Raw genomic sequence first — 27,264 nt, 5'->3', positions numbered from 1 at the left:
CATTTGCATATTTTCCTGCAGATCTTGGTGTTCCTCATAAAAAAAAATGATTGATGTTTCTCGGTCTTAAAAAGTTTCAGAAACACTGATTTAGACCTACGGCGCAAATGTGTTCTTCAAAAGAGCGGGTCCACATGGCCAAAGTGCATCAAAACAACCATCTGATTTTTCAACAGAGAGCATCCACACTGATTGGACACTCTCGCATTGATTACTGTGGACGGGGTGGCCACCAGGGCACCTATGCTTTTTCCTGGAGACCTCTTCTTTCAAAAAAACTCCCTCTTCCTTGTCCACACACGTCGTTTTCTGAAAAAGGCGTCTTCCTTCTGGAATGAGGTTTACTACTGTCAGAAAAAACCCTCTGTTCTACCTGTCACAAGAACGCAATTGCAGTGTGGACGTAAGTGTTGTTTTTGCATAAAAACCCTGCCATGTAGATGCACCCTGTGGCTGCTGGAGTGGGGTGGGGGATAGGTTGGGTTGTTACTTTCCCTTCTGGCTCTGAAGTTTCACAAAGTTTAAACCTAAAAATGTTCCCTCCAGCTCTGAGCTGGGTGTGTTGAAAGGGTGGGGCTGGGCCCTTGGACTGCAGAGTCCCAAAGCTGGCCTGCCCGTGAAAACACCCTGCCCCTCATGGCTTCTTGCTGACTGAGGGGCTGCTGCAGGAGATCTTGAAATGCTGCAGCCAGGTCAGTTTGATTATCCCCATTTCACAGATGGGGAAATTGAGGCACTGAGAGGGAAAGTGTCTTAGTCACCCAGCAGGTGTTTAGCATCCTATCCAGCAGCCTAGTGACAGGAGTTAACGATCGGTTAGGGCAGGATGGGCAGAGGGGTGTCAGGTCACAGGCTTGATGGCAGCAATGGAGGGGCCGGGGAACAGAGCTGAGAGTGGGACCTGACAGAGGTGCCAGGAAATGAAAAGGGGTGAAATAGAGGGGAAAACCCAGATCCCCAGCTGGTGCCAATGGAGCCGAAGCTCCCCTGGAGTCACTGGCCAGATGCCCAGCTGGGACACTCTGGATCTGGGCTGATTTACGTGAGCTGGGGATCTGGGGCAGACTCTTCTCTCCCCAGTACTAGGGGAGAGGACTAGAGATAACCGTCCCCAAGGCTCAGCACAGCGTGACACCCCTCAGCCTAGCCCTGTTGGAACAACAAAACCGGAGCTTGGACTCGCTTCTACAGACTGAGGGAGGGCTGGGAGCCAGGACTCCTGGGTTCCATTTTCCATTTTGTCACCAATTCTCGGTGTGATCTTGGGCAGGTGAGTGTCTGTGACTCGGTTTCCCCAGGTGTGACACGGGGATAATGGAGCCGTGCTCTGAGGTCTCCTCCGTACCCTGCTCAGAGGGGGACGGCGTCTCGCTGGCAAATCCACTGATGTGCAGAGCTGCAGCCTTGTGAATGAATCTGATTCCCCTTCATCATCCCACAGCTGTTCCCCTCAGCTGGGCCTGACACCGGGAGCCTGCGACACACAGGAAAGGCCCCTGTCAGCACCTGTGGGCCCATCACACTCACTCGGCAGCGGCTCTTCCCTGTGCTAACAGGATCCGCAGCTGCCCTGTTCTCCCGTCCAGCTCTGCCCTGGGGCTGCCCCTCCCCACCACTGCCAGGGCCAGCCCAGGGACTCTAACGGCCTCTCCCTGGCCCAAGCCCAGCTCCAGCTCCCTCCTCCCTGCTGCGCTAGGCCCTGCCCATCTCTCTCCTGCCCCACGGCTCCTCCTTGCCGGGCTGTGCCGACGCTGCCCCTCCTGGTCCCCTCCTGCCTCTGGCTGGTCCATGTCTGCCCCTCTCCTGCCCCCCTCTCTGGGGATCCCCAAGGCTCCGGCCTCACCCCTTTGCTCTGCTCCCTCCACAGACTGTCAATGGACAACCTCAGCGTCACCTCACCCTGAACATCCCTGCTCCTCCTCTGCCCTCCCCGTCCCTGTCCCCTTCTGCCCACACAGGGAAAGTGACTCAAGGAATCTCTCACCGGGTCTGATCCAGCCGGGATCCATCCAGCCAGGTCCAGGCCTTCTCCGGGGAGGGGTGGGACAGTCCCACCCAGAGCTGAGAGGGGCCTTGCGTCAGGTCCTGGAGGGCCTCCTGCAGGGAGTGTGACAGGCACCTGGTGACCAGAATGTTCTCTCATGTCCAAGTCGTCATCAAGTCCAGCACCAGAATTATGGGGCTGTGAGCCTGGCAATCCCCATGTAGACCCTCCCTCCATCCGTCCCCCTACATCAGGGCTACTCAACTTTGGAAGCCCTGGGGGCCACAGTGATGCTCCGAGCACATGCTGAGGGCCACAACTTAAGCGTGGTTCATAGACATGCAAATCCCTTTTTTCACACCGACAGGCATGAACACAAAGACTACACAACACGCAGGCCCCAGTTAAGTCAGTTCTGCTGATATGAACAAAATGCAACAATTCCCCGATTTCCACCCCTATGGCAGCACCTTCACTGAGCAATGACAGTCCAGGAATTTAACTCCGAAAATGCGCAGCTGCAGAACAGCATGACATCGATTACTTCTTTGTTCTGGCTTCCTCCTGTGGGCCACACGTTGAGCTCTGCGTAAACACAAACTACACTGCGGGCCACAAACAAACAGGCTGCGGGCCACATGTGGCCTACAGGACGTGTAGCCCTGACCTGCATCTCTCTTTCCCCCTCCCTCTCTCCTGGGCCACCCCTACCAATACGCAAGCTACACAGCCATGTGGGGCACCACGAAACCTGTGGCACCAAATTGCCCCTGATTTCATGGTGCTCTAGGCAGCCACATGGCACGTAAATGGTAGCCCCAGCTCCAGCTGACCTCTTACAAGCTGCACCCAGCAGGGCCGTTACTGGGGGATGCTGAGCTCCCCAGCATCTTGGCCCCATTTCTCCACCCTTCCTGCCCCCATTCCACCACTTTCCCCCAATTGAAATGGCCTGGGGGCTTAGTAGCACCAGAACAGCAGCAGGAGTCAAGCCTGCCCCCTTAGTAACCAGCAGCAAAGCGACCCCTCCCCAGACCACATGGCTCCACCAGTTCCCAACTGCTTCTTGGTACCAGCGACCAGGGTGTGTGTGTGTGAGGGGGTGACTCCGCCCTTTCCCCAAGTCATCTGTCAGGGATGGTGTAGACGGAGCTTGATCCTGCCTTGAGGGCGGGGGGCTGGACTCGATGACCTCTCGAGGTCCCTTCCAGTCCTATGATTCTATGATTCTATGATTCTATGCTTCTAGGAGCCTGGCGAGCAGAGCAGACTGGGGCCCCTGCTATCTGCCTCCCCTTCAGCCCTGGGACTGCCCCCCCCCACACTCTGGCCCCCACAGCTGTTGAGCACAGCCTCTGCCCCAAATGAGGGGAGGCGCAGGTCGGGAGGCACTGGAAGGGATGGCTCTGTCTCTCTCAGGGTGTCTACACTGCAGAGGGTGTTTTTTTTAATGGCCATTTTTCTGAAAAAATCTTCATTTACATCTACATTGCAGCTGTGTTTTTTTTTTTTAAATCATCGAAACAAAGAGGTTTTTCTGACATTGGAAATCCTCTTTCTACGAGGAAGAAGCCCTTTTCCGAAAGAGCTCTGTTGCATAAAGGCGTGTGTGGGCGGGGAAGAGGGAGTTCTTTCACAAGAGGAAAGAGGAAGAAGCCCAGGTGCCCTGGTGACCACTCCATCCATAGCAATCCCAGCTTACACGGGAGAGAGCGTCCGTTCAGTGCGGACAGTATCTTTACACTGACCACACAGCTCTCTGTGCTGTGCAGACGCTCTCTTTCGGAAGACGTTATCCGGAGGATCTCTTCCGGAAAAGTTTCTTCTGAAAGAAGCCTGCAGTCTAGACAGAGCCCCACTCGCACTCCCAGCTGAGCGGGGTTCAGCACACGCACACAGGGGAGGCTAACAATGGCTTAGAGCTGCCTCTGTCACCTACCCTGTCGCTGAGGCTAGTGATTTCTGCTGGGCCTGTCAAAGCTGCCTCAGGAGTTTGGACCCCCCTTAGTAACCAGTAATGGGAACAGGGACGTCCAAACCAAACCGCTGGCAGCTGTGAAACTCCCAGTCCTCAAGTGTGTCTAACCAGGCTCTGTACCCAGGCCCAGCCTGGCAGAGGCAGCCCCAGCAGGGGGTTACCGGCCCCTTTACCAGCTCCTCCCGGTCCCGGATCACCAGCAGCTGGGAGCCCCTCGCGGCGCAGTCGCTGCGGCTCTTGTTCCAGGTTTTATTTTCTGTGGAGACCCAGTAGCACTTGTCCCCGCGCAGCCGCCAGTCCGAGGGGCAGAGTTTGCACCCGGCGCCCCCTGCAAAGACACGGGCACCATTAGTGCTCTGAGGCTCATTCCCAGCTACCCCCTTCCTGTGACGGGCAGGGATGGGGATAAATGGGTTTGAATTAGAGATGTTCCATAGTGGTTAACTGAACAGTCGAGTAACTGCATGAATTCGTATCCCTTACTCGATTATTCTATAGTCAGCCGCCAGTGCGCTCCAGCCCCACTCCCGAGGAGCCCCTTGCCCACCCACCCTGCTGCCTCTGTATCAGAGGCAGCAGCAGAGGTGCTAGGCGGGAGCAGGTCTGCAAGGGGAACCCGTTTAAAAACCAACTCTCCTCTTGGGACAGCAGCAGTCCCTGTCCAGGGGTTGGGGGCATGGCAGGAATCTGAGCTCCTGGACCTGGTGCAAGCTGCCTGCACACCCAGCTCCTAATACTCTTTAAAAGCAGAGCCACAACGGGGGTAGGTCCTGGACCCTGCATGAGCCAGAACTGAGCCGGGCTGCTGGGCATCCTGCTAAACGATGCACTGGCAGAGGGAAGGGGGAAATGCGTGTCGTGTAGAGCATTCACCTATAAGCTTTTGCCTGTCGGTTGATCGACTGCACTCTTCCATCTCCAGTTTGTACTTTCCCCTTGAATCCCCTTTGTGCTCCCTGCAATCGGGGGCTGGGCCCTGCCTGGCTCCAGGGGGATGGTCAAAGGAGCCTTGGGGCTGCTCTGCCTAACCCATTGCTCCCATCTGGGCCCTGGAGAGCAGAGAATTCCCATGGTGCACTGTGCTCTAGCCACACACCCTGCTCTGCCCCTACTGTGGGAGTTGGGAAGAGGCTGTTGCGCAGGGTTCCTGTAAGCTGAGCCTTTGGGTGAGCACCCAGGAGACATTCAAATGCTGCCCAGCCGATTAGCAGAGCGCGCACAGACAGCAGCATGTGTGTCTATTGGTGGTGCACATCCACACATGCCTCAGTGCACAGGGCATTCTGCACACGGCTGGAAAACATTAGAGGGAACATTGGCGAGGGACCCTTCCAGCAGCTCCACGCCAGCAGGACTGGTCTATCTGGGACCAGGTAAGTACCCACATTAAGACCCCTTTTCACAGCCAGAGTGGCCTAGAAGGTCTTGGAGTAACTGTGGGATAAACTCAGACTAGCAGGGAAGGCTGGAACCAAGGGGAGATGTGAAATGGGGGGCACATGGGCCCAGATGCCAGGGAATGGGGTGTGTGTGTGTGTGTGTGTGTGTGTGTCTGTGTGTGTGTGTGTGTGTGTGTGTGTGTGTGTGTGTGGAACCATGAGACAGTGTCTCTAATAACGAGTTTTGACCCCACCTCCCACCGAAAAAAACCCTGGATCACTTTGTATTACAGCTATTTAAATCTTCCCATGTAATACCAGAAAACGGACACTAGGTGTCACTGCCCCACAGCCAGGCCCTGCTGAGGCAGGTACATTCCCAGCCTGGCTCTGAGTGGGGATGGGGACTAGATCAGTGCAGCCAGCAGGGGGCGGCGTGTCCCTGCCCTGCAGGAGCCCCATGGCCTGGCCCCGCAGCTGGGTTCCCACTGGCAGTGCCTGGGGGTGGGCGGCTCAGACACACATGAGCTGGGGTTACCTGCTGGGCCGGGCTGGGCCGGGGGGCACAGCTGGGATCGGACACGCTCCAGGCAGGCGCTGCAGGCTGCTGTGCTGGGGTCCCCACTCCCAGGGGCTGCCGGGGTCTGTCCCTTCTCTGACGCCAGGTGGGAAACTGCAAAGCAGCGTTGGGGAGAATGGTGACTGGTCAGTGTTACAGGAGGGTGTTAGACAGGAGAACTGACAGAGCCCTGTGGAGACTGAACTAAGTCTGTTCAGCCTCATCACTTCTGACTCCCCTGGGCTACTGGGTCTGAAAAAGTGGCTGGGACTGAAAAATCAGCTTGAGAGATACCTAAATCCCTTGGGCCTTTCTGCAAACCCAGCCTGTGTTTGCAGCTCTCTCAGTTACTCACCGCTCTCCTCCACAGTGTCAGAGCACCTCAGAGTCTGACCGGATTTAGCCTCCCCACCCCAGGTGAGACACAGCACAGAGCTGTTATCACCACTGTACCACTGGAGAAACTGAGGCACAGAGGGAGGACCAGTCTGGATCCCAGGCTGGGGACAGACCATGTGATCTGGCCCTCTGGGGCTGCAGGTTCAATACAGTGCAGCTCTCCTCACCTGTGTCGGGTCTCAGAGGAATGGCCAGGAGACATGGGCGGGGGTGTGAGATCGCACAGGAAGCTGAGGGGCTGGGCTGCAGCCCTGAGGGTGTCAGGCTGGTGGTCAGAGTGCCTGGGTCTCTCTGCTGCTACAGTCATTGCTTTGCTCACAGACTTCCTCCCAGGCGGGGATGGGTGCCCCTCCCCTTCGAGTGCTCCCACCTGTGAGGGGCACAGCCTGCCTGCTTAGGACTTTATCTGGCATCTGTCACTTCCCCTCTCTGCCTCTTGCCCACATTCCCTGTGATGCAGGGGAGGGGAAGATCATGGGATAATTCAAGGATTTTAGGCACCTAAAACTGCAGCAATGCCTGAGGGAGGTTTTCAAAAGCACCTCGGCCCAGCTCCTCAACAGTATCCAGGTGCCTAACTCCCTTGGGTGCTGGGCAGCGCAATATATTTGGGAACCTAGGCCTTAAGGGCCAATTCCCATTTATTTCAATAGGCTTAAAACAACCCACTAGGGCAGGGGTTCTCAAACTTGTGATACTACGACGTCCCTGTAAGTTGCTCTCAACCCCCCTTTCAGTTGCTGAAACCACCCTCTAAGTTGCTCGCAAGCCCCCCGGGGTGGGGGAGGGGGTTGGGACCCACAGTTTGAGAAACTCTGCACTAGGGGCATGTTTACACAGCAGCGTCATTTCTACACTTCAGACCCTTATTTCAATACTAGCCAATAGCGTGTCATAAGATGGGATTTTCGGGTCTCTCCTCTTCATCCCTCTCTCTCTCTCCTCCTCCTGCTGCCTCCTCCCACTCTCAGCTCTCCTCCGTCTTCTGCCTCTCTCTCTGTCTCTCTCTTCTCCTCCCTCTCACGTGGGGGACCATGGAGCCCAAATGGCCGTTTGGGCACCGCGCTCCCTGAGCTGCATGGGGTGTGCGGAGCCCAAACGGTCGCTTGCGCCACTTGCTCCCACTCAGCGGCCCGGCTGAGCAGTGCAGAAGTCAGCTGAGCCCCATGGCAGGAGGTGAAGGGGGGCACGAAGGGGGGCGGGGCAGTGATGCACACAGCCAGGCCCCGCCCCCTGGCCATGTACGCCACCTCCCCCCTTCCTCTCCTGTCTTGGCGCTTGGCTGACTTCTGTGCTGCTCAGCCGGGCCGCCGTGGGGGAATAAGTGCAAGTGGCTGTTTGGGCCCAGCGCTCCCCATGCAGCACTCCCCATGCAGCACTCCTGGGGAACAGCCAGGGAGGCAACTCGCCACCCAGAGGCAACAGTCAGCATTTCAGCGTTACACAGTCACAGACATGGGGCTACTATATATATGACTAGCCAATTAGCCCGGCATAAGACGGGATTTTCAGGTCTCTCCTTCATGTCGGTCTTCTCTTCTGAGCCTCCGGTCTCTCGCTCTGTCTCTCTCTCTCTCTCTCTCCTCATCCTACTGCCTCCCCCACCCCCAGCTCTCCTCCGCCTTCTGCCTCTCTCTGTCTCTCTCTTTCTCTTCTCCCCCTCCTGCCTCTCACTCTCTCTCCGCTCTCCTCTGTCTCTGTAGGGGATGCATGAGTGTGGCGGACAGCACCCTGGGATCTGCATGCGCCTGGGTGAGTCCGGCTCCCCGCAAACCAATTCCCTCTCCCACCAGCCAGTTCCTCCTCCTGATTTCCCATGGCCAGCCTCACTGCCCCTGACTCCCACCCCCCAGCCCCCACCAGCTTTGCTTCCCACCAGCCACCCAAGCTCCATTCTCCCCTGGCCAGCTACTGCTGCCTCTGTCCCTCCCCCCAATATCTGCTTCCCCCCCCAGCCAGCCCGCTCCTCTCCCAGCCAGTCCCTCCCCCCTTCCACCCCCGATCAAGGGTGTCTGGGTTTTTTTACACCCTACCCCAGTGACGTACACAGCCAGGAGGTGGGGCCGTGTACATCACCGCCCCGCCCCGCCCTCCTTCCCCTCCCGCTGTGGCGCTCGGCTGCCTTCTGTACCGCTCATCTGGGCCGCCGCGCTTCCACTGCTTGCTCTCCCACCGCAGCCCAGCTGAGCGGCACAGAACTCAGCCGAGCACCATGGTGGGAGGCAAGAACACCCCCCACAGGCGAGTCTGTAATGCTACAGCTACTATAACCAGTCTGGAACACCCCCCAGAGGCGAGTCTGTAACGCTACAGCTACTATAACCAGTCTGGAACACCCCCCAGAGGCGAGTCTGTAATGCTACAGCTACTATAACCAGTCTGGAACACCCCCCAGAGGCGAGTCTGTAACGCTACAGCTACTATACCCAGTCTGGAACACCACCCAGAGGCGAGTCTGTAACGCTACAGCTACTATAACCAGTCTGGAACACCCCCCAGAGGCGAGTCTGTAACGCTACAGCTACTATAACCAGTCTGGAACACCCCCCAGAGGCGAGTCTGTAACGCTACAGCTACTATAACCAGTCTGGAACACCCCCCAGAGGCGAGTCTGTAACGCTACAGCTACTATAACCAGTCTGGAACACCCCCCAGAGGTGAGTCTGTAACGCTACAGCTACTATAACCAGTCTGGAACACCCCCCAGAGGCTAGTCTGTAATGCTACAGCTACTATAACCAGTCTGGAACACCACCCAGAGGCGAGTCTGTAACGCTACAGCTACTATAACCAGTCTGGAACACCCCCCAGAGGTGAGTCTGTAACGCTACAGCTACTATAACCAGTCTGGAACACCACCCAGAGGCGAGTCTGTAATGCTACAGCTACTATAACCAGTCTGGAACACCCCCCAGAGGCGAGTCTGTAACGCTACAGCTACTATAACCAGTCTGGAACACCCCCCAGAGGCGAGTCTGTAACGCTACAGCTACTATAACCAGTCTGGAACACCACCCAGAGGTGAGTCTGTAATGCTACAGCTACTATAACCAGTCTGGAACACCCCCCAGAGGCGAGTCTGTAACGCTACAGCTACTATAACCAGTCTGTAACACCCCCCAGAGGTTAGTCTGTAACTCTACAGCTACTATAACCAGTCTGGAACACCCCCCAGAGGTGAGTCTGTAACGCTACAGCTACTATAACCAGTCTGGAACACTCCCCCAGAGGTGAGTCTGTAACGCTACAGCTACTATAACCAGTCTGGAACACCCCCCAGAGGTGAGTCTGTAACTCTACAGCTACTATAACCAGTCTGGAACACCCCCCAGAGGTGAGTCTGTAACGCTACAGCTACTATAACCAGTCTGGAACACTCCCCCAGAGGTGAGTCTGTAACGCTACAGCTACTATAACCAGTCTGGAACACCCCCCAGAGGTGAGTCTGTAACGCTACAGCTACTATAACCAGTCTGGAACACCCCCCAGAGGTGAGTCTGTAACGCTACAGCTACTATAACCAGTCTGGAACACCCCCCAGAGGCGAGTCTGTAACGCTACAGCTACTATAACCAGTCTGGAACACCCCCCAGAGGTGAGTCTGTAACGCTACAGCTACTATAACCAGTCTGGAACACCCCCCAGAGGTGAGTTTGTAACGCTACAGCTACTATAACCAGTCTGGAACACCCCCCAGAGGCGAGTCTGTAACGCTACAGCTACTATAACCAGTCTGGAACACCCCCCAGAGGCGAGTCTGTAACGCTACAGCTACTATAACCAGTCTGGAACACCCCCCAGAGGCGAGTCTGTAATGCTACAGCTACTATAACCAGTCTGGAACACCCCCCAGAGGTTAGTCTTTAATGCTACAGCTACTATAACCAGTCTGGAACACCCCCCAGAGGCGAGTCTGTAATGCTACAGCTACTATAACCAGTCTGGAACACCCCCCAGAGGTTAGTCTTTAATGCTACAGCTACTATAACCAATCTGGAACACCCCCCAGAGGCGAGTCTGTAATGCTACAGCTACTATAACCAGTCCGGAACACTCCCCAGAGGCGAGTTTGTAATGCTAGAGCTACTATAACCAGTCTGGAACACCCCCCAGAGGTTAATCTGTAATGCTACAGCTACTATAACCAGTCTGGAACACCCCCCAGAGGCGAGTCTGTAATGCTACAGCTACTATAACCAGTCTGGAACACCCCCCAGAGGTGAGTCTGTAATGCTACAGCTACTATAACCAGTCTGGAACACCCCCCAGAGGTGAGTCTGTAATGCTACAGCTACTATAACCAGTCTGGAACACCCCCCAGAGGTGAGTCTGTAACGCTACAGCTACTATAACCAGTCTGGAACACCCCCCAGAGGCGAGTCTGTAACGCTACAGCTACTATAACCAGTCTGGAACACCCCCCAGAGGTGAGTCTGTAACGCTACAGCTGCTATAACCAGTCTGGAACACCCCCCAGAGGCGAATTTGTAACGCTACAGCGTTATAGACTCTCAGACATTGGGCTACTATATATATGATAATGCTGAAATAACATGCAGCCAGAGGACTGATTTTAAGTAGGAATAAGGGATCTTCCGGAAAAGGGTTTATTTTCCAAAAATACCTGTCTAGACTGGCGCTTTTCTCCGGCAAAGCCACGAGCCGGAAAAAAGCGGCAGCCATGTTCATGCAAATGCCGGGGAGAAAATTTAAATCCTCGGGGCATTTGCTATTCCGACTGGTCTCATTAGCATCCCTTTTCTGGAAAAGGGTGCCAATGTAGACACAGCCATAGAGAGACAAGCCCTGCCCCAAAAAAGTTACAAACAGTACAGAGAAAGGAGGCATGAACTCCATTTTACATTTGCGAAACTAAGGCTCAGTGTAATTCTGTGACTTGCTCCCAGGTACAGAGGGTATGTCTACACTACCACCCTAGTTCGAACTAGGGTGGTTAATGTAGGCAAACGAAGTTGCAAATGAAGCCCGGGATTTGAATTTCCCGGGCTTCATTTGCATCTTGCCAGGCGCCGCTATTTTTAAATGCTGGCTAGTTCGGACTCCGTGCCCGCGGCTACATGCAGCACGGACTAGGTAGTTCGGATTAGGCTTCCTATATAGCATCTACATAGCAATTCCGTTATCAAAATACATTTGACATAACCAAATTGGGCAAACATTGAAATGTTCGTTACTCTGATCAAAACTTTGTCAGCGCCCTGAACCCCTGCCCTGAATCCCCTCTCTGAACCAGCAGTTTGCCCTCCTGTATCCTGAACCCCCTCCTGTACCCCAAGCACCTGCCCTAGCCCTGAACTGCCTCCAGGAGCCAGCACCCTGCATCCCCTCCTGCATCCCATCCCCCCCCCCGTCCCAGCCAAGTGAAAGGGAGGAAGGGAGGTTGGAATCCCACTTCCTTTTAGCCAGCTCCAGTGTGTGACAGGATCTAATTATCCCTCCATCCCCATGTGCACCCACCTACCTGGGTATCTGATTGTCTCTGTGAGACAGCCAAGTGCTTTGCAGTATAAGGGCAGATGCTTCCGCTGTAGCAGGATCACCGCCCTGTCCCACCCCCTCTGTCCTAGACAGCTCGACTGTCGCTCTGCTTGGGGACGATGCAGCACAAGGACAGGGGCATGGGGTTGGACCCCTGCCCCCAGCGGGGTAGCTCGTCTGCAGCTGAGAACCAAGGTACTGGCTGCAAGGCCCTCCCCTGCCAACCTTGGGCTCTGTGTCCCAGCTGGGGCAGGGACTGTCTCTCGCTGCGTCTGTGCAGCACCCGGCACCACAGGGCCCTGACCCCAGCTGGTGTGTGCGGCCACCACTGTTATGAGAACGGACTTTGCTCGTGCCCTGCACTCTGACAGGGATGGATTTCCAAGGGGTGTGAATCAGGATAAATTCTCTCACATCAGTGCAGCACTTCAGGTAACTCCCAGCAGCTGGATCTGGTCCCAGGGTTGGCAGTCGGGCTGCAGCTGATTGACACGGCCTGCGATTGGGCGAGGAGCCTTTAAGTGCAGAAAACCAGTCTCTGTGCCACTGACCTGCTGCTTGTGAGCTCTGTGGGGTGGGTTGGTACCAGCTGTGGATCTGCCTCCAGTACTAGTGGTGACATAGCTCTGATCCCGCTGCGGCAGCTGCTGACTCTGTGCTCTGAACCCCTCTGTTCCAGCTCCCCCGCCTGCTCCCCTCAGGTACCGACACTGCCTAGTGGCACTGGGCACCGGGTGCGTCTCTCTGGCCTTGGCTGTGATCGTGCTGAGCCGTGTGGGTAAGTGCCTGGGAACAGACCCATGCCCCGGTCTCTGGGTCTAGAGATGCTCTGTCCCACGCCTGCTGCCTTGAGTGCTGCCTCGGAGACACAGCATCTGGCTTGTTTTCTTTTAAATCACAATTTCTCCCCCTGTTCTCCTTGCAAATTCTTTTCTTTTTGAAACTGATTGGCCAGGAAGCAGAAATGGGGAAAAAAAGAAGTGGGATGGGAAGGGAAGAAAAAAACAAACCCACGGGGGAAATCGTACTCCGGGAAACTGGACTGTCTCCCCCAAAGTAAAACAAAGAGGGATCCTGCCCCGCCCCAAAAGGCATTTAAAACCAGGAAGAAAAAGTGAAAATGAAAAGCACAAAAAACCCCGCACGCCCCCCGGGATGGACGTCAGAGCCAGGCTGGACAAGGGCTGTCCAGGACCATCCACCCGCTCTGGGCAGAGGCTGGAGCACCCAAGAGCAGTCCCTAGCCTGTGTCCCCAGCCCAGGGCAGGACAGTCAGGGCAGTTGGAGGGACTGGGCCCCAGGGGGGATGAGAAGGAGCAGGGGGCGTGGCCTCATGGTGAAGGGGCGGGGCTAAGGCCCAGCTAACAAACACCCGTGGGTGCCACAGGGAGACGAGGACATAAACTCTGCATTTCAGGACTGTGCACCCTGGGCTCCTCCCCTGCCTCATGGGGATTGTGGGCGAGGGACCCAGACCACAAGTGACAGGGCCCGACACTCCCCTTTCAGACAGGCTGTGCCCCTCACCCTGGCATCAGGGCAGTGGAAGGGGAGTTGCCTGTGGCTGGCTGGGAGCCCTGTCCTGGCTGAGCAGAGCCCTTTAGCAGGAGAGAGCCCCTGATGCTGGATGCTCTGACACCCCAACCCCAACGTGAACACCCAGAGGGCTGCAGCCTCCAGCTTCCTGTGCAAACTCCCAGCCCAGCCTGACCCCCAGTCGCTATGGCGATGGTCACCAACCCGTCAATCGTGACCAACTGGTCAAATTGCGAGGGTGCGAACAGTCGTTCATGAGCTGTTTGGGAGGCCCCCCTCTGATTTCCCCCACCCCAAGGAGTCCCACTGCCCACCTCCAGTGACAATGGAGATAGTGGCGGCATCCCGTGAGGTGGATGGGAGTCCAGCCACGCGCCACTTCTGGGGGTTCTGGAAGTGCAGTGGCTGCTCCTCTCCCCCAGGTCTGTGGTGTGCTGAGAACTGGAGTGGCATGGTGTGGTGGGACGGGGGGGGGGGGTCTCCAGAGGAGGCGTGTACCAGGCCTTTCCCTCCTCTGGGGAGAGGGGGGAGTCATGCACAGAGGAGGCACACGCTGGGGCCTTCCCTTGGCTCCCAGGAATTGCATCCCCAGGCTGGGCAGGGGCAGCCCCAGGGACTCGCATGCACCTTTCCCACCCCTTCCCCTTCCCAGCCGGAAGCTGCAGCACAAGCTCCCTGCTCTGCGGTGGGAAGGGGCCACAGAAAATTGGCTCGTGTGCTGCTGGTGTCCCGCAAGCTGCAGGTTTCCAACCCCCAAAACCCTGCTGAGTGCTGGCCGCTCCGGGGGAATATGGGACAAAGTCAGAACACTGGGAACAGCTTTTAAATATGGGACTGTCCCCTTCCAGGAACATGGGCTGCCTCCCTCCTCCCCCACACACACACATGAACACCTTGCTTAGGGGGTTGTCAAGAGTGTCAGCTCCCCTGACTGGGGTTCAAAACCTTGAATCCTTCACAGCCGGATACTTGACTGTATGTTTTCATCACAAGGGGGGGACTTTTTTACACTTTGCTCCCAATATCCCATAAGGGCCTGTGTCCTAGTCTCCTGGGAAACAACCCTTGTGTTTTGGGAGAAGTTGTTTATGAACGTCACAGTGAATAGAAATTCATTCATTCATTAAAATGCAGCTTCCATTTTTTTAAGGGAGAGAATATTTGCAACACGCACACACTATCCCGTGAGAACGGAGAAACTCACATAAACCCACCTTCACCAAGGCCACAGAGAAATCTAACAATAAACAATCCTAAGTCTCAACTACGTCTCCCAGCCAGGGAAAAACAACAGACACCTACCAGGTACTGCTGGCTTCTCTGCTCACTGGTCTCCTTTAACCCCAGCAGCTTCGCTCTCCTTTCCCTCAGAGTCGCCACATGGGCCTGGAGTTTTTTCCTGTACAACAGAAATGAGTTAGTGGGTTTATTTTGGAGCGGTGACTGTGTTTGTAGGGGGCGTTTTCCCACCCAAGCTGCAAGACAATTCTCGGTCTCCCTAGACAGACTCGGTGGGGGAGGTGATATCTTCCACCTGTTGGTGAGAGAGCCGAGCTTTGGGGCTTTCACAGGGCTCAGCTCTGGGGAACAGACTCTTTCCTGCGCCTGAACATGTGGTGGCCACGAGACTCCCTCCCTGTCTCCATGCCACTCTGGGCCCCTTTGCACACATAGGCCCTTGCCTAGCTATGGGAGCTTCAACCACCGTGTTTTCAAAGCAGAGTTAGTAGAGCGAGCCCCAAACTGTTCCCTACCATGCCTACCACCAAATCAAGTCCAGCAGCTCCCTTAAGACCTCTGTGCTGTATCTGCTGCATGGAGCCTGCTTAAAGGATGCCTTTTGCCTTGTAACTAACACACGCCTGTTGTGTCGGACAAATGTTCTTTTATGCTCAGAGATTAGCTTCTGCATTCTGCAATGTGTCTTCTCTAGCGTCTGCCCTTCCCTTGTTTTCTTGGAGAGGATGCAACAGTGAGCTTGAGGCCCACTCCCCTGGCTCATCCAACTGTTCAGCTAGAACAGATCTGAAGGCGAAAACATAACGGAATGACATTCCATGAGCAAATGCAACCCACCCGTATGGGCAGGGTGCGGTTAAATGGGCAGAGGAGAACGATGCTGCAGAAGATGCGCGGAGCATGAGGAGAGGATAACGTGCATGGAATGTGAAACCAAGACCCAGGAGCAGATCCTGAGGCAGCAAACAGAGCGGCTGACATGCCTGTATAGGCATGGGAGGGGCCGGATTTCTCAGCAACAGTATGGTTATTGCTTGTGGTGCATGGCAGATCGGGGACAGGGCTGTGTAAAATATACAGGTCAGCACATTTAATATGCTCCTACCCTGACATAAAATTTTAGGGAGCTCACGGGAGGCTGCTACAACAATGGGAATGCTGCTTATACTGAGGTCTAACCCAGTCAATAGACGGCAAAACCTTCCCTTTAAACGTCCAAAAGCTCTTTCTACCACCATTCTGCATTTGCTCGGCCTATAGCTGAGCTGCTTCCTACTGATGTCCAGGCTGCCTGCGTACTGCTTCAGGGGCCACAGCAAGAAGGGGAGGCTGGGCTTCTAAGAATCACAATTGGCATTTCAATGCCTCCGATGCAAGATTTCCAGGTGGGAAGAAAATTCCACCTTGTACCTTTCTGACTAAACCAAAGTTCCTATAGATGCGCATGTCATGCTCCTTTCCTGACCATCCCATATTGATGCCAGTGAAACGGCCTTTGTGATCCACCAAAGCCCATGGCACCAGCAAGAACTACCACTTTCCAGTTATGAGCTCTTTGGGATAGTGGCCAGGAATCAAGATAGGAATGTATGTTTCATCTGCCACTCCATCACCATTAGGGAACTGCATTGCAGCAAAGCCATCCACTATGGCCTACATGTTTCCCAGAGTTACTGTCCTTCGTTGCTACTTGGATCACTAGCTACTTGGATCACAGCAGCCTCCCATCGTCTTATTCCCCCGCTCTGAATTAATTTCCAGCTGACCGGTAGCTGCCTGGCCTTGCTAACTTCCACATGGCTATTACCACTCGCTTCTCAACTATCAAAGCCAGTCTCATTCTGGCACTGCTGCACCTCAGGGAAGGAAACCTCCATGAAAGTCGCCTTATGCATGCACAAGTTTTGCAGCCACTGGTCGTTGTCCCATAGCTGCAGTCCTGCCAGTCTCTGCTTGTCGCCTGGGTCCAGAACTGGCATTTCTCTCTGTCAGAAGAATCGATTGCCGCTAGCATCTCCACTCAGGTGTTTCACTCACCTCTGTGTTCATGGCCTCCGCACGTTCTTCTTGCTCTAGCGGCTCCTGGCTAGGCCCTGGACATAAGTTGTGAATTGTTTGCAGTGATGACCATCGCTCTTTACTGCTGAACGGGATCCATGTTTGCCTTGTGATGGTGTCTACCCAGATAACCTGGGGGAAAGAGTGTGAAAAGGTTGTTTGCCGTAAGAACATAAGAATGGCTGTACTAGGTCAGACCAAAGGTCCATCTAGCCCAGTGGCCTGTCTGCCGATAGTGGCCAGCACCAGGTGCCCCAAAGAGGCTGGACCGAAGGCAATGATCAAGCAATTTGTCTCTTGCCATCCCTCTCTAGGGATGGCCGTCGACGGAGGCATGTAGATTAGACAGATCGGCATAGGGAAATGAAGCCGCGATTAAAATAATCGCGGCTTCATTTAAATTTAAATGGCTGCCCCGCTCTGCTGATCAGCTGTTTGTCGGCAGATCGGGGCAGTCTGGATGTGCCGCGGTCGACAAGGAAGCCTTTGTCGATCGTCGCAGGTATGCCTCGTGAAACCAGGTTTACCTGCGCTGATCGACAAAGGCTTCCTTGTCGACCACGGCGCGTCCAGACTGCCCCGATCTGCCGACAAACTGCTGATCAGCTGTTTGTCGGCTCAGCGCGGCAGCCATTTAAATTTAAATGAAGCCGCGATTATTTTAATCGAGGCTTCATTTCCCTTTTTCGAATAAACTAATCTACATGCCTCCATCGACAGAGGCATGAAGTTTAAACGTACCCTAATAGATTAGTAATACATGATTTTCCTTTACAGAACCCATGTCGACTTTTGTCCAACAAATTATGTTCTTCTACATGCCTCACAAATTTATTCTTTACTATTGTTTCGACTAATTTGCCCGGTACTGAAGTTAGACTTACCGGTCTCTTGCTATGTTTTTTAATTTGGGGTATACATTTAAGGTGGGCCTCTATTATAGTGTCTTTAAAAGGTTTCCATGCAGCTTGCAGGGATTTGGCTCTAGTCATTGTGCCTTTTAATTTCTGTTTAACTAACCTCCTCATTTTTGTGTAATTCCCCTTTTTGAAATTAAGTGCCAGGGTGTTGGACTGCTGGGGTGTTCTTCCCACCACAGGCATGTTAAATGCTATTAAATTATGGTCATTATTCCCAGTCGGTCCTGTAACAGTTATCTCCTGGACCTGATCCTGCACTCTACTCAGATCTAAATCGAGTACAGGCAGTCCCCGGGTTACGTACAAGATAGGGACTGTAGGTTTGTTCTTAAGTTGAATTTGTATGTAAGTCGGAACTGGTACATATTGTAGGGGAAACTCTAGCCAAACATTTTTTTTAGTTTTGGATAGCATAGGGAAAGGTTAACTCCCCTCTAATGTTTGTTTTGCTGTCTGTTCCCCTGTTCAGAAGATTTCACATCTATTTCTGTCCCTGTGACAAACTCAGGACTAAAGGAGTAACTCATCAAATACCAAACAGCTCTGCACCATGCTTTGAGCTAATAGCTTTATTTCCACACACCACCCAGGGTTCTAGGAGGAGGGTCCTTTTATTGCTAACACAATGAGGCCAGCACTTTGTTTGTTTTGGTGGAGTCTTTGTTTGCCCAGGGAGCCCAGCATGTATAGGGGGAGGAGGGGCGGAGAGGCTGCTTTTGTCTGCTGTTCGGCAGCCTGTTGCTCAGGGGAGGGGGCAGCCTGTTGCTGGCAGGGGGGGAGGGGGGAGGCGTGCAGGATGCGAGGCCGGGGGGGGGGGGGCAGCGGGCGTGGGGAGGCACTTTTCCTCTTCCCCGCAGCTCTGCGGGATCCCTGTCCCTGTGGCCAGCTGCTGCAGGCAGAGGCCAGTTGGAGCCGGCCGAAGAGGAGGAGAAGGTGGATTCTAGGACCCAGGTGAGCGAGCCCCGGGGACGCTGCTGCGCTCCGGGAGCCCGGCATGTATAGAGGGGAGGAGGGGCAGAGAGGCTGCTTTTGTCTGTTCCGCAGCCTGTTGCTCAGGGGAGGGGGCAGCGGGCGTGGGGAGGCACTTTTCCTCTGCCCGGCAGCTCTGCGGGACCCCAGTCGGAGCCGGCCCGAGGAGGAGGAGGATCCTAGGACCCAGGTGAGCGAGCCCCGGGAATGCTGCTGCGCATGTGCGGGAGTTGCCTCACCCCGTTCGTATCTAGGGATCCGACGTAAGTCGGATCCACGTAAGTCGGGGACTGCCTGTATTGCCTCTCCCCTGGTGGGTTCCTGCACCAGCTGCTCCAAGAAGCAGTCATTTAAGCCATTGAGAAATTTTCTCTCTGCTTCTCTTCCTAAGGTAACATGTATCCAGTCAACATGGGGATAATTAAAATCCCCCATTATTGTAGAGTTCTCTATTTTGGTAGCCTCTCTAATCTCCCTCAGCATTTCAATGTCAATATCGCTGTCCTGGTCAGGTGGTCGGTAATATATCCCAACTGCTAATTTCTTATTATTGGAGCATGGAATTACTATCCATAGCGATTCTACGGAACATGTTGATTCATTTAATATTTTATTTCATTTGATTCTACATTATCTTTCACATACAGTGCCACTCCGCCACCCACCCGGCCTGCTCTATCCTTTCGATATATTTTATATCTCGGTATGATTGTGTCCCACAGATTTTCCTCATTCCACCAGGTTTCAGTGATGCCTATTATGTCAATCTCCTCCTTTAATACGAGGTACTCTAGTTCACCCATCTTATTAGTCAGACTCCTAGCATTTGTGTAGAAGCACTTTAAAAATTTGCCACTGCTTATTTGTCTGCCCTTCCCTGATGCATTGGATTCCTTTGTATGCGGTTGTTTGTCTGCTCTGGCCCATGGTTTGTCGTCTCCCCTCCTCTCCTTTCTGACTATAGCTTAAAGAATCTCTATCGATGGATTCTCCTCTAAGAGAAGTCTCCCTCCGATTTACGTGCATCTCCGCACCAATCGGCTTTCCCCCATCTCTTAGTTTAAAAAGTGCTCTACGGCCTTTTTAAGGTTTAGTGCCAGCAGTCTGGTTCCACCCTGGTTTAGGTGGAGCCCATCCTTCCTGTATAGGCTCCCCCTCTCCCAAAAGTGTCCCCAGTTCCTAATAAATCCAAACCCCTCTTTCCTACACCATCGTCTCATCCACGCATTGAGACTCTGAAGCTCTGCCTGCCTACCTGGCCCTGCGCGTGGAACTGGAAGCATTTCCGAGAATCCCACCATAGAGGTCCTGGATTTCAGTCTCTTTTCTAGCAGCCTAAATTTGGCATCCAGAACATCTCTCCTACCCTTTCCTATGTCATTGGTACCTACATGTACCACAACCACCGGCTCCTCCCCAGCACTACACATAAGTCTATGTAGATGCCTCGAGAGATCTGCAACCTTCGCACCAGGCAGGCAAGTGACCATACGGGTCTCCCGGTCATCACAAACCCAACTATCTATGGGTATGTCTACACTACAAAGTTAGTTTGAACTAACGTTAGTTCGAATTAACTTTCATAGGCGCTACACTAGCGCTCCGTTAGTTCGAATTTAATTCGAACTAGCGGAGCGCTTAGTTCGAACTAGGTAATCCTCATTCCACGAGGATTAAGCCTAGTTCGAACTTACTAGGTCGAATTAAGGGCTGTGTAGACCCTTAATTCAAACTAGTGGGAGGCTAGCCCTCCCCAGGTTTCCCTGGTGGCCACTCTGGCCAACGCCAGGGAAACTCTATTGCCCCCATCCCGGCCCCGGACCCCTTAAAGGGGCATGGGCTGGCTACGGTGCCCGTGCCAGGTGCAAGCCTGCCAGCACCCAGCCAGCAGACCCTGCACCTGGCACGGATCGAGCCACCCACCCGATGCCCCCCAGCCTTCCCCCTCTTCCCGGGACCAGGCTGGCGGCTCCCGGGAGCATGCCCGGGACCGCAAGAGGCGGGCACCTGCCTGGGCTAGTGCAGACATCGTGGACCTTGTCCACGATCTCCGCACTAGGCACAGGAAAGTGGCCAGCTAGGGCAGGAGAGCTGCCAGCCTGGCCACCCAGGAGCAGGTGTGCATGAAAATCAAGGTGATCTACTGAGACCCCTGACCCTGAGCCCTGAACTTACAATGGCCGTACTGTGTCAGACCAAAGGTCCATCTAGCCCAGTAGCCTGTCTGCCGACAGTGGCCAACACTAGGTACCCCGGAGGGGATGGACCGAAGACAATGACCAAGCCATTTGTCTCGTGCCATCCCTCTCCAGCCTTCCAAAAACTTTGGGCAGGGACACAACTCCTACCCCCTGGCTAATACCACCACTCCATGGACCCAACCTCCATCACTATATCTCACTTCTCTTTAAACTCTGTTCTAGTTCTAGCCATCACAGCCTCCTGCAGCAGGGAGTTCCACAGGTTGACTCTTTGCTTTGCGAAGAACAGCTTTCTGTTACTAGTTTGAAGCCTGATACCCATTCCTTTCCTTTGGTGTCCTCTAGTCCTTCTATTATGGGAACTAATGCAGAACTTTTCTTTATGCACCCTCTCTACACCACTCATGCTTTTATAGACCTCTATCATATCCCCCCTCAGTCTCCTCTTTTCTAAGCTGAGAAGTCCCAGTCTCTTTAGCCTCTCTTAATATGGGACCTGTTCCAAACCCCTCATCATTTTAGTTGCCCTCCTCTCTCCCACCCTCTCTCTTTCCCTCTCCCACCTCCTTTTCCCAGTCTCCCCCAGTTTTGTTCAATAAAGAGAGATTCTATTTTTGACCACACGTTTTCTTTATTTTGTACATCAGGAAGGGGGGCTAGGGAAGGGTAAGTGGAAGGAGGTGAGGGAGGAATGGGGTACGAGCCCACGATGGGGAGGACTGGGCTGGCTCTGCGGGCTTCTGGGTGTGGAAGCCTAGGAGCCAAGAACCCAACTCTGGGTGAAGGTCCCTGGCCTACAGCCTCTCTAGTGGAGGGGAGCAGGTGGTGGAACTTTTTGTGACAGAGGGTAAGAATCCTTCTCCTCCTCCTACTGACTAGTCATCTTCAGTTCTGGGCGGCCTCCCTTGAGAGCTTTTGTGTTCTTATCCCCATTTTACAGGTGGGGAAGGTGAGGCACAGAGTTGCTCCTGGTGGCTCAAATCTCCTGACTCCCATTCTTACATTGACCAGCAAGACCATTCTTCCCCCTTAAGCACTGTCCCCAGACAGAGACAGACACTGGGGCAGCTGTGTTCAGGCCTCATACTGCCCACAGATGCCCGAACGCCCAGAGCTGTTTCCTTACCTTCACACAGGCGGAAGATGCCATCTGCACTCACTGTCTCCGCCAACAGGTAGACGAAATGGTGGATGGTCTCTCCTAAACAGACCAGGAATACCCCGGAGCTCAGGACTTTTCAACATCATCCCTGAAAATTGCTAAAGATTCAGCCATTCCCACAAGACAGCCATGGGAAATTCAATACCCGGCCCTTCGATGTGGCACGAAGCACATGGGAGAAAGCATCCGACCCCAGAAGTCACTGAAAGGCCGATTGCAAAGGAGACTGAAATTACATCTTGCTGGTTTCCTGGAGATGTGGCCAAAAAGTTGTGGGCAGGAGAAGTTGGAAGAGACCAAATGGCAAAGTGGCTCCCTCCAGCTTGCAGTAAATGTGAATTCTGGCACACGCAGATCCCCGCTGTCGGATTCTGGTGCTTGTCAGGCAGGGTGCGTTGATTTAAATCAAGTTTCCCACTGGTATTACTTTTCAAATTTCTTCAAACACTAGTGCAAATCTCCTCAGTGACACATCGTAATTTATAGCTGGGAGTAGCATTTTACACCAGCTAAGAGAGCACCCTGTGTGTCATTCTGGTAGATAACCTGACTTCTGTTAATTTAGGAAATAGCACATGATCACCAGTGTTAAGCTGCAGACCTTGAAGCAGCATGTTAGGGATGGGAAGGACTAAATCATACACAAAAACACAATAGGGCTGATATTTTATTCAACTAACTCTTCCATGTTATATCCATGTTACACATTTGCAGTTGCAGGAGGCTCCTGAGTTGCTGGCTGATTCTTGTCCTGAAACCCCTTTCGGTTCATGTTCATTTTTTATTAATTCAAACAGACGTGTCCCCAGAATGCTAAATGTGCAGTGTCCTTACGACTTCTGCAGGGAGCTCTCCTCTTCCCCCCTCCCACTGGCATTGTGATGCAGCTCTTAAGCCAAGTGACCCAAAAAGCTAAATTGTGCTTGGGAGACACTTAATTTGGCTGTAAGCCCACTGAAAGACGTATAGCAGGGGGGACCTTTGGGAAAGCTGAGTTCTGCCTGGCCCAGGCTCACCACCACACAAGCAGAGAACAAAACATATCGGATCCGGGCTATGTCTGTCTGTGCCCATGTGTCTCAGCGGGATGACAGACAATGAAAGCCCAGAACTGACAAGGAGGAAGAGATGCTGGTTAGGCTGGAGAGACTAGAGCCATTAATGCGATTGGATGAGACTGTCGGGATGGGCAGCGCATGTTTGTGATAACATCATAACCTATTGAACTGATTGTTCAATGAAACTAGTGAAAATTCCCCCTGGTCCCAGAGAACGGAGTGGGAAGTGGAAAAAGAGCTTTGAAGGAAGCACGGGAAAAGCTCACGTGGGTTTGCTCTGCTTACCGATGAACAGGGCTGCAGAATGTCGGATGGACGGCTGGGAGCTTTCCAGATACTTTAAAGCCTGGAACAGGAGCCTGGGGATGTTCCTCTCGTTATTCTCCATCTAGGAACAGAGCAGGGAGAAATGCTCAGTGCAGACGACGTGATCTGCCCACAGCGGGCAGGCCAGGGCTGCTGAAGCTCAGAGGGAGGGCAGGGCAAGAGCCAGTAGGAGCCCAGACGATGGAGCTGCCCCTCTCGGAAGGGCCGGATGCAGAGGGTGCCCAGCAGTCCCAGTGTCCTAACCCCACAGGGCCTGCAGGGCAGCAGGGGAGTGGAGGGCAGGAGCAGGGTGCACAGCCGCTGTGCCCACCCCACAAGCAAAAGGGGCAGGACCCCACGGGAGCCCTTCTAGGAGGGGCTGCCTCTGATGTCCCTGCGTGACGAGCGGGGTGGAGAACCCCCTGGGTGCTCGGGGGGTGGGGCTAGAAAGGTCTCCCTGAGCTCCCCACTCACTGCTCTGCGGGCCCAAGGAACACACCTACCAGGCACTTCCCGACGCACGGCAAGAGCTGCGAGGAGCCGTCCCAGGCCAGGCTGCAGAAGAGACTCTTCGGATTGGCCCAGCCGAGGAACACGGCGCAGCGGAAGAGGGTCACTTTGCAGCTCTGCAGCACAAGGGGAGAGCGAGGGGCCTCGCTGAGAGAGGGAGCGTCTGGGGCACGTCCCCTCCTCCCTGCTCCTTGGGCTCCTGCTCTCGCTGCCAGGGGAGGTTCCTGCCCCTTGTTCCCAAAGGGAGGCTGCTCAGGGGAGGGGCTGAGAACTGGCTGGCGAGAGCCGGACGGGATCTCCACAGCTCAGCCCTTCTGTGCAGAGACGGCAACGGCAGCGCCAGGCCGCTCTGGGACCCCAAAGGGTCTGAGCCCAGGGGCCCTCCCCTGTGGCCCCTGCGCGTCCCCAGTGTCCCTGGCTGGGCAGGGGCTCTGGAGACGGGTGGGGCCCAGGGGACTCTGGCGCTTTGCTCTCTGGAAATACCGAGCGCGGCACTTACCAGGATCACGCTCTGCTCCTCGTCTGCCAGGTGGAGCAGCAGCGGGAGCAGGCAGCTGGTGAGTTCCTGCTGCATGGCCAGTTTGTCTGGGTCCTTCACCCCGCTCAGCATGGTGCCCAGCAGGGAAATGGCGGCTGAGCGGACACTGCCCCTCTCCTGGCAAGGACACGCGGGGGCAGGGAAGCCGGTGAGAGCCGGGCCGTGTCCCTAGCCACAGAGGCTGCTCTGGGCTCCCCTCCCGGGGCCCTGGGGCCTGGCGCTCACGCCTGCCCCCTTGGGGAGCAGCAGCAGGCGGGGGAGGATCTGGGCACAGGAGGTTCGGGGGGGAGGCTGCAGCAGGGCTAGGAGCTTGGTGCTCAGGTTGGCCCAGAAGGGCTCTGCCAGGGAGGGGGCTGCGTCGGAGACACCCCACCCTTGGCAGGGGCCCCCTTGGGTGCTGCGTAGCCGGCCTGAGGGGGGAAGGGGCTGGGCAGGGACATAGCAGGGCGGCAGGGAGAGGAGGGAGGGGGAATGTGCTTCTCCGGGGTTCCCAGCCTTACGTGGTCAATGAGCGGGCGCAGGCTGGCTGACATGTCCTGGGAGATGGAGCCAAGCCCCTCCCCGGCGAGCAGGTAGATGGCATCTGCCGCCTCCGTCATGGCCTCCAGGACAGTCCTTGCGTCCGTGGCGCAGAACATGGCGATGGTCCCGGGCAGCTGGGCCCGTATCAACTGCCCCTGTGGGAATGCAGAAGGCAGCTCCCCACTGTCCTGGGACGCAGCCTGGGGCAGGGGCTGGACCCTCCCTCCCCATCGGCCAGACCCCAGGGACGGCCCAGTCCCCAGCCGGGGAGAAAGTCCTTCTCCTGCCGCTCCGCCAGGTGCTTTGCACCCCTGGCCCTTGAGCAGAGCCTGCCCTGTCGCCTGCCGAGAGCCGCTCCAGGCCCCGCCCACCGAGCTCTGACCCCGCCCCCCGACTCCTCTGCCCTTGCCAAGTTTGGGCTTTGTTGCCCGACTCCCAACCCCCCACTTCCCTGAGTGATGACCTGAGTCTCCTTCCCCTCCCCACTGCCTCCACTGACCATGCTCTGCCAACGCGCGGGAGCAGGGATACCCCCTCGTGCCTGGTTTGCTCAGTAACGCACCCCCAGGAACTGGGCGCTGGGAGCACCACAGGCTTCCTCGGTCCCCTGGTGTCAGATCGGGGCTCCCTGGGGCACCGCTGAGAGGCAAGTCAAAGGCAAACTCCTCAGAGACAGGGCGACTTCCAGCCCACGACTGGGGCCCTCCCTCTGAGGCACCAAACCAGCCACACAGAGCTCTGCTGTTCCCCACACTGGCCACCCCAGCAAGCCCTGAGACTCTCCCTCTGAAACTTTGCACCGACATCTTACATGGCCCACGTGCTCCAAGATTTGGTGCAAACATAAAGCAGGGCTTGCAACAGTGATGTGTCGGTTATCCCCCAGCCGGGCAAGCCAGGCCCCTCACCTTCCCCGGCCAGAAGAGAACACTGGCCAGGCCTCGCAGACAGAGCCTCCGTATCGCAGGGTTGTTGTCTCGGGTCCATTCCATCAGGTGTTCCTGGAGGTCTGATTTGGTGACAGTGCTGAGGATGGAAGGACTCTGGAGAATTGGAAAGAGAAAATCAGCGTCAGGCTAAGGAGCAGAAATCTGCCTTTGGTCTGTGCCTGCTCCATCATCTTTGCCAACTGGCCACTTTCTGCTGCACAAAATCTCTGGAGTGAAGGAGCCAGTGGCTGGTGTTTGAAATGGTCCATTCCTAGAAGGGCAACTAATCCACAAGTGCCTAATGAACTCCAGGGACAGAGGACTCTCTGGGGACCGCTAAGCGTCCTGGGCAGAGCGCTGTGGCAGAGGAAAAAGAAACCCCAGGGGAAGGCGAGGAGAGAGGCCCGGGCTTGGGGTGCTGGAGAAACATCTCCTCTTGTCACATGGTCCCAGGGAGGTGCATGCAGCCAGGAGCAATCTCACCCTGCCCCCCTCCACTCTGCCCAGTCCCGCTAGTATCTGCGTGGGCAGAGGAGCTGGCTGGCTGTGAGATTGCTGAACCGCTGGCCATGGGCCCCAGCCCCTATTGGCCCAGGAGGGGTCTGAGCTGCTCTGCACAAGCCCACATGTGCCAGGCCGCTCCGGACTCTCACCTCGGTGCAGAAAGTCAGGGCGATTTCTCTCAGCGCCTCCTCCTCCTCCCGACTCTGCACGATGGCGATGGCCTCTCTGAGAACCACAGGGACCTGTGGGTTCCGGTGCTCGACCATGGTTCTGGAAGAGCAAAGGGAGAGTCCCCGGGATTACCAAAGGGAGAGACAGTCCCTCCCCCATTGCGGGGCTGAGAGGGCCGGCTGGGGCAGAGGAGGATCTCCCGCCCAACTCCCATTGCCCAGACAGGCCGCAGGAAGAGGAAACTTGAGACTCCTACCTTGCGATCAAGCCCACCCCTCGGGAGAAGTGATGGCGGGAGGCGATCATTTCCCAGCCCTGCTGTAACTGGATACTGGCAAATTCCTTCCAGTATCTGGGCATGGAAAAGAGGGTCTTCACGGCCTCCAGGGACGTGCTAAACTCAAAAAGAAAAAAAAATCCTGGTGTCAGAAATCTACTGCAGCCCAACCCACTCAAGGCCTGGGGCACAAGGCATGGTCAGCAGTAGCCGGTTTTCCCCGGGATGGACCCAGCACCCTGTCGGGGCTCACTGAGGTTTTGGCAGGTGGCGACACTGCAGCTTCTGCAGATGCTCGGTGCCCTCGCTCCCAATGGTCCAACACCCGACTCTTCGCTGGGGCCGGCACCAGGTCACTGGGCACATGGGCCAGATCCTTAGTTGGTGCGAGGGAGCAAAACTCTGCCCGTTTGCAGCAGCTGAGGTGCCTTCGGGCTCCCCGGCTCCCCCCAGGGGAGTCCACACAGAATCAGCTTCATGGTCCCTCTTGCTCCTGCCTGCCTGTGACACGGCCCCCCTGCTGGGCTGGGCCCCAGTGCTGCAGGTGGCGCATGGGGAGGTACCGA

At 55.3% G+C, this 27,264-nt stretch overlaps 1 protein-coding gene across 1 annotated transcript; it reads right to left on the bottom strand.

Moving 5' to 3' along the window:
• Nucleotides 1-320: 320 nt before the first annotated feature.
• On the bottom strand, nt 321-26,516 carry LOC142824439 (uncharacterized). Its single transcript, XM_075916390.1, has 8 exons — nt 26,436-26,516; nt 25,726-25,860; nt 23,227-23,329; nt 21,848-21,922; nt 5,880-6,014; nt 4,136-4,290; nt 1,985-2,097; nt 321-1,474 (listed from the first exon to the last, which is right to left on the bottom strand). Exons 1-8 carry the CDS (start codon nt 26,514-26,516, stop codon nt 1,351-1,353), a joined length of 921 nt encoding a protein of 306 aa, XP_075772505.1. The 3' UTR covers nt 321-1,350.
• Between the last annotated feature and the right edge of the window lie 748 nt (nt 26,517-27,264).

This window comes from Pelodiscus sinensis, unplaced genomic scaffold, assembly GCF_049634645.1.
Source record: "Pelodiscus sinensis isolate JC-2024 unplaced genomic scaffold, ASM4963464v1 ctg35, whole genome shotgun sequence".
Classification (NCBI taxonomy): Eukaryota; Metazoa; Chordata; order Testudines; family Trionychidae; genus Pelodiscus; species Pelodiscus sinensis.
Note: the sequence above shows the minus strand (reverse complement) of the source record. Positions and strands in the feature narration are given on the sequence as shown.